This window comes from Buceros rhinoceros, unplaced genomic scaffold (assembly GCF_000710305.1).
Source record: "Buceros rhinoceros silvestris isolate BGI_N320 unplaced genomic scaffold, ASM71030v1 scaffold21185, whole genome shotgun sequence".
Taxonomy (NCBI): domain Eukaryota; kingdom Metazoa; phylum Chordata; class Aves; order Bucerotiformes; family Bucerotidae; genus Buceros; species Buceros rhinoceros.
Window position 1 is genome coordinate 38,457 of NW_010414900.1, and position 4,254 is coordinate 42,710.

At 56.0% G+C, this 4,254-nt stretch overlaps 1 protein-coding gene across 1 annotated transcript in view; it reads right to left on the reverse strand.

Moving 5' to 3' along the window:
• Window positions 1-4,254, reverse strand: part of LOC104494432 (metabotropic glutamate receptor 4) — an 18,013-nt gene that overhangs the window by 10,660 nt on the left and 3,099 nt on the right. Inside the window, exons 3-4 of the mRNA XM_010137250.1 lie at window positions 947-1,147; window positions 2-78 (exon numbers count right to left, since the gene is read on the reverse strand). Of these exons, the coding sequence (XP_010135552.1) occupies window positions 2-78; window positions 947-1,147 (278 nt within the window). The remainder of the gene's footprint in view (window position 1; window positions 79-946; window positions 1,148-4,254) is intronic.

The following is a 4,254-nucleotide window of genomic DNA, read 5'->3' on the forward strand; positions in this document are numbered from 1 at the left end:
TGATCTGGTACTGGTAGATGTCGTAACGCCCTGGCGCGTCTCCGTTCTCGTTAAATGTCACGGGAGTCCCAGCAATGCCTGCAAGAGAGGGAGGGCTCAGCACCCACAGCACCCAGCAGCACAGGGTGCCCCAGGTGGTGGTGTTGAAGGGGGCTCTGGTTCAATGCTTCCCCCTTAACGTGGGGTTTCTCACTGCTGGGAGCTTCACAAGCTGACAGGACGACACCAGCACAGGCACAGGGTGAAGGAAGCAAGGAGGGGAAAGAAAACCAACCCTAAACCCCCAAACCCAAGCTGGTGAAGGCACCAACCCCCCAGGAGCTGGAGCTCACGGAGTGATGCCAGGCACCGCGCACTGTTACACCAGCCCCTCTACTGCCTCTTTTAAGAAAGGGGTAAAAGCAGCTTTAAAGTTAAATCAAGTGAACTGTGCAGATAAACACTAACGAAAGGAAGGAAAAGAAAAATCAAGCAAGAGGGAAAAATAAATGAGACACTGCAGAAGAGATTTCAGAGTGGAGATAAATAGAAGTAATAAGGAGGACAAAACAGAAAATGTTTATTAAGGAGATAGAGCAGAGGAAAAGATGCGTTTCCAGAGATCTGGAGACAACCAAGGACACAGCAGTGTGATTCAGCGGGACCTCTGCCAGCCGTGGTGCGAGAAGGTGGCGAGGGGAGGGGGCGAGGGGACATGCCAAGCAGGACGGCAGGGTGAGTGCAGGATAGTGCCGCATTACCCTCCAAAGGCTGCCAGGAGGTGTGGAAGCTCAGACCTCCTCGTCTGTTGCCCTGCTGCAAAACCGCCCCGTCTTTGCACCCAGCATTCATAGTGCGGCGGGTGCCACACGGTAACATGAGTAAATTGTGGGTGCTGACCCATAACAGGGGACAATCTGGGACAACCCAGCCCCACTGCCCCCCGCTGCCCCAGGGACGGACAGACCTGAGAAGTTGACGTTGCGGATGTACTTGAGCAGCTCCACGCCGTCCACCGGGTCCATCCTGGGGCACAGCCCCACCTTGCCAGGACACAGGTTCTTGTGCATGTTGTGCAGAGCGTGTCCCATGGCGTAGACGGCGTCGATGACAAATTGGACCTTGCCCTCCTGCTCGTACGAGGAGTCCTGGCCGATCCGCTCTCGGTCTGGGGATACACACAAAGCAGGGCTGCCATCTCCCCGCCATCCCAGCCATTCCCCGCAGCAACATTTCTGCCGCAGCCAAACAAGCCCGCTGTGGACTGAAGCGGCTGGAAACTTCAACCCCATTCCCAAGACTACAAACCCATCAGCCAGCCAGCAGGAAGTTGGTGCTACCCAGGCATGCCCCAGGAAGGAGCAGCAGGGCAGAAACGCATCTCAAACACCACCAAACTCCCGAAACACAATGCACATCGCTGGGGTATTTTGCAGTGCCAGCCCGGGGCATCGGCTGTGGCTGCTCTGCCAGGGCTCAGGACTCAAGCCCCTCCACCAGCTCAAAGTCCTCCTGTCACCTTGCGTGTCCCTTGTCCAGAGGGATCAGGAGAGACAGCTGGGGGGATGCTGTGGCTCTCACCCCAGCCCCTCTGAGCTCACACTGGGAAGAAACCAAGGAACACCCTCTGCAGAAATACCCACCCACCTCCCTGTAATGTAGTACCCACCTGTGCTTCCAAGAGCCCTCAGGATGTCACATCCCAGTGCCATGGGACATCCCTGTGCTCCCAGGTCCCCCAGCAGGATGTAGGCTGGGCAGTGATCAATGTCCCATCCTCACCCCCCAGGGCTGACCTCCTTCACTCCATCTTGCGAAGAGCTCCCACCAGCTCAGCCTCTTATCAGCAGTGCCAAGGGACCGCACAGCCAGTATCCATCACTGGTTGCACATCCTCCATCTCATTCCCAAAGCCTCCTGTCACTCTGCTCCCCTTGTCACCCTCTGCCACCCTCCCACCCCGCTGACCCGCAGCCTTTGGCAGCCTCCCCAGCCACCCTAGGTTGCAGGATCCTGCAAGGATCTGGTAATTACCAGTGACAGCTGCCTGCCTCTCCTGTCATAACCGCCCCTAATGGGACTAGAAACATGATCATCATTTCGCAGAAGACACCGATTAATGTAGCAAGCTGTTAATTACAGCTAAGAAACCATCTCCCGTGGGGCAGCGCCGCAATGGAGAGCCATGGCCTCTGTGCCTCCATCAGTGCCTCTGTGGCACGGCTGGGCACCCCGCCAGGCCACAGCTCCTTCGGCAACAGCAGAAGGGAAGGAGGGTTCCTCAGGCAGCCAAGAGGCAGAGGCACCCTCAACAGCTATCCGAGGGTGTCCAGCATTAACTCTGGCTCCACCTGCGCGGATGCTCCCTGATGCACGGTGGGGATTTACGGGAGTGTGGGAGATCAGGGCACAGAGCCCAGGCGGATGGGGATGGAAAAGCACGAGCAAGTAGCGGTTGCTCATCCTCTCCTTTCCCATCATGTGAAGGTGGGACAAAGCCAGCTTTGGATGGGGAACAAACCTCCACAGAGAGGGGACAACCCCGACAGCCGCGTGCCCGGAGGTCCCTGTGCTGGGACAGAGAGTGAAACGTGCCACTGACAAGACACTAAAGCGAATTGATAGCGAACTGACCGACAAGAAAAGATGATATCCAGGAGGTGAATTTATAGCCCATCCTTCAAAGTTATAAAAATGCTTTTGGACTACGTGGAGATTACTCATGCGAAACCCATCAAGTTATCCTTTCTTCCACATTATTGACAAGAGCTATTAATCTTCTCCCTCAACTTTGGGCCTTTCCCCACATTCATCTCTCGAGGCGCAGTCAAGCCACTCTATCTTGTCAAGATAATTACACATTAAAAAAAGAGTGTAATAGACTGTCCAGGGAAGCTGAGCCTTGGGGATGCCCCAATCCCGCTGCCACCCTGGCACCGTCCTGCTGCCCTGCAGAGGCTGCTGAGCCCAGGACCCAGGACTCATCCCTTCCCAGCTCCTCGGCTCCCTAGCAATCAATTCCCACGCAGGTCCCAGCAAGGAAAACACAACACGCTGTGACAACACAGGCTGCGGAGGCTGGATCTTCCTCCCAAACATCCCTCTGCCTTCCAGCGAGCAGCGTTGGCTGTCTCCGGTGCCAGAGCTGAGCGGTTGCAGAGAAGAAGCCGTCTCTAGGGCTGTCCCCGGGCACCTTGCCCCCAGCCCCAGCCGCTTTTCGCAGACGGGAATTAGGCTGGTGCACAGACAGGGCAACACCGAGCAGAAAGCAGAGGCTCCTTCCAACACGGAGGCAATAAATCTCTGCCAAACTCACAGCAGATTAGGGCTGCAAAAGGGATGTGACCCTGCTGATTATAATAGGAGGGTCATGTGTCGTTCTACAGGGCTGCTAATTAATTTTCAGGAGCGTGATGAGCCTCCGCAGGCATCCCTCAGAGGACGGACGCAGCTATCTTCTCAAGCGGTGGATGAGACAGGATTAGCATCAATTCCCATCACATCGCCGGCTTTCGGCAGGAGTTAATCAAAATCTCTCACAGCACTGCTCCGGAGAGCTGGGGGATGGTGTCGCCTCTGACTCTCCAGATCTCATGGGCGATGGCAGCAGCACCCAGCACCCATCACCATGTTTAGGGCTGGGTGAGATCGTCTGGGGAGCAGGGACTCTCCCTCACAAGGGATGCTCACGGCATCGAGGGCTTGAGCTGCCCTGTTTGGTCATGGAGCTGAAGGATCAGAGGCATTGCTGGGACAGCCCTGCCCACTCAGACCCAGCCTCGGTCAACAGGAGCCTTTTATCATCTTATCTCCCAGGCAAGTAGTGCAAATCCTCCCGCCTTGGCCTGGCCAGGGCATGTTATGCTGGAAAACAGCCAGTGCTGGCAAAACAACAACCCCATGTCAAGAAGAGACCAGAGAGGTGCAAAACAGAAAGGGAAAAAAATATGAAGAATCACAAATAAAGAAGGAAAAACAAATAAAAGCTCCTCTCCCCACCCACGTTGCTGCTCTGCAGCCGCAGCCTGGTCAGGTGGAGGTGAGCTTCCAGAGAAATCCCCAGCACTGCTTCAAAGCAAAGTTAGCACCCAGCCCTGCCAAACGAAGGCCGTTAATTAGCTCTCCTGGAAAAAGAGTGCCCAAAGGGGCCTGGGAGCATCCTGAGAGCATCCCGTGTGGCTGGCAGAGAGGATTGGGACTCCCAAGCCATGCCCTGTCCTCCTGCTCTTGCCGCGCCATCGCCCAGCAAACCTGGCACTGCCAGTGGCTCCATCT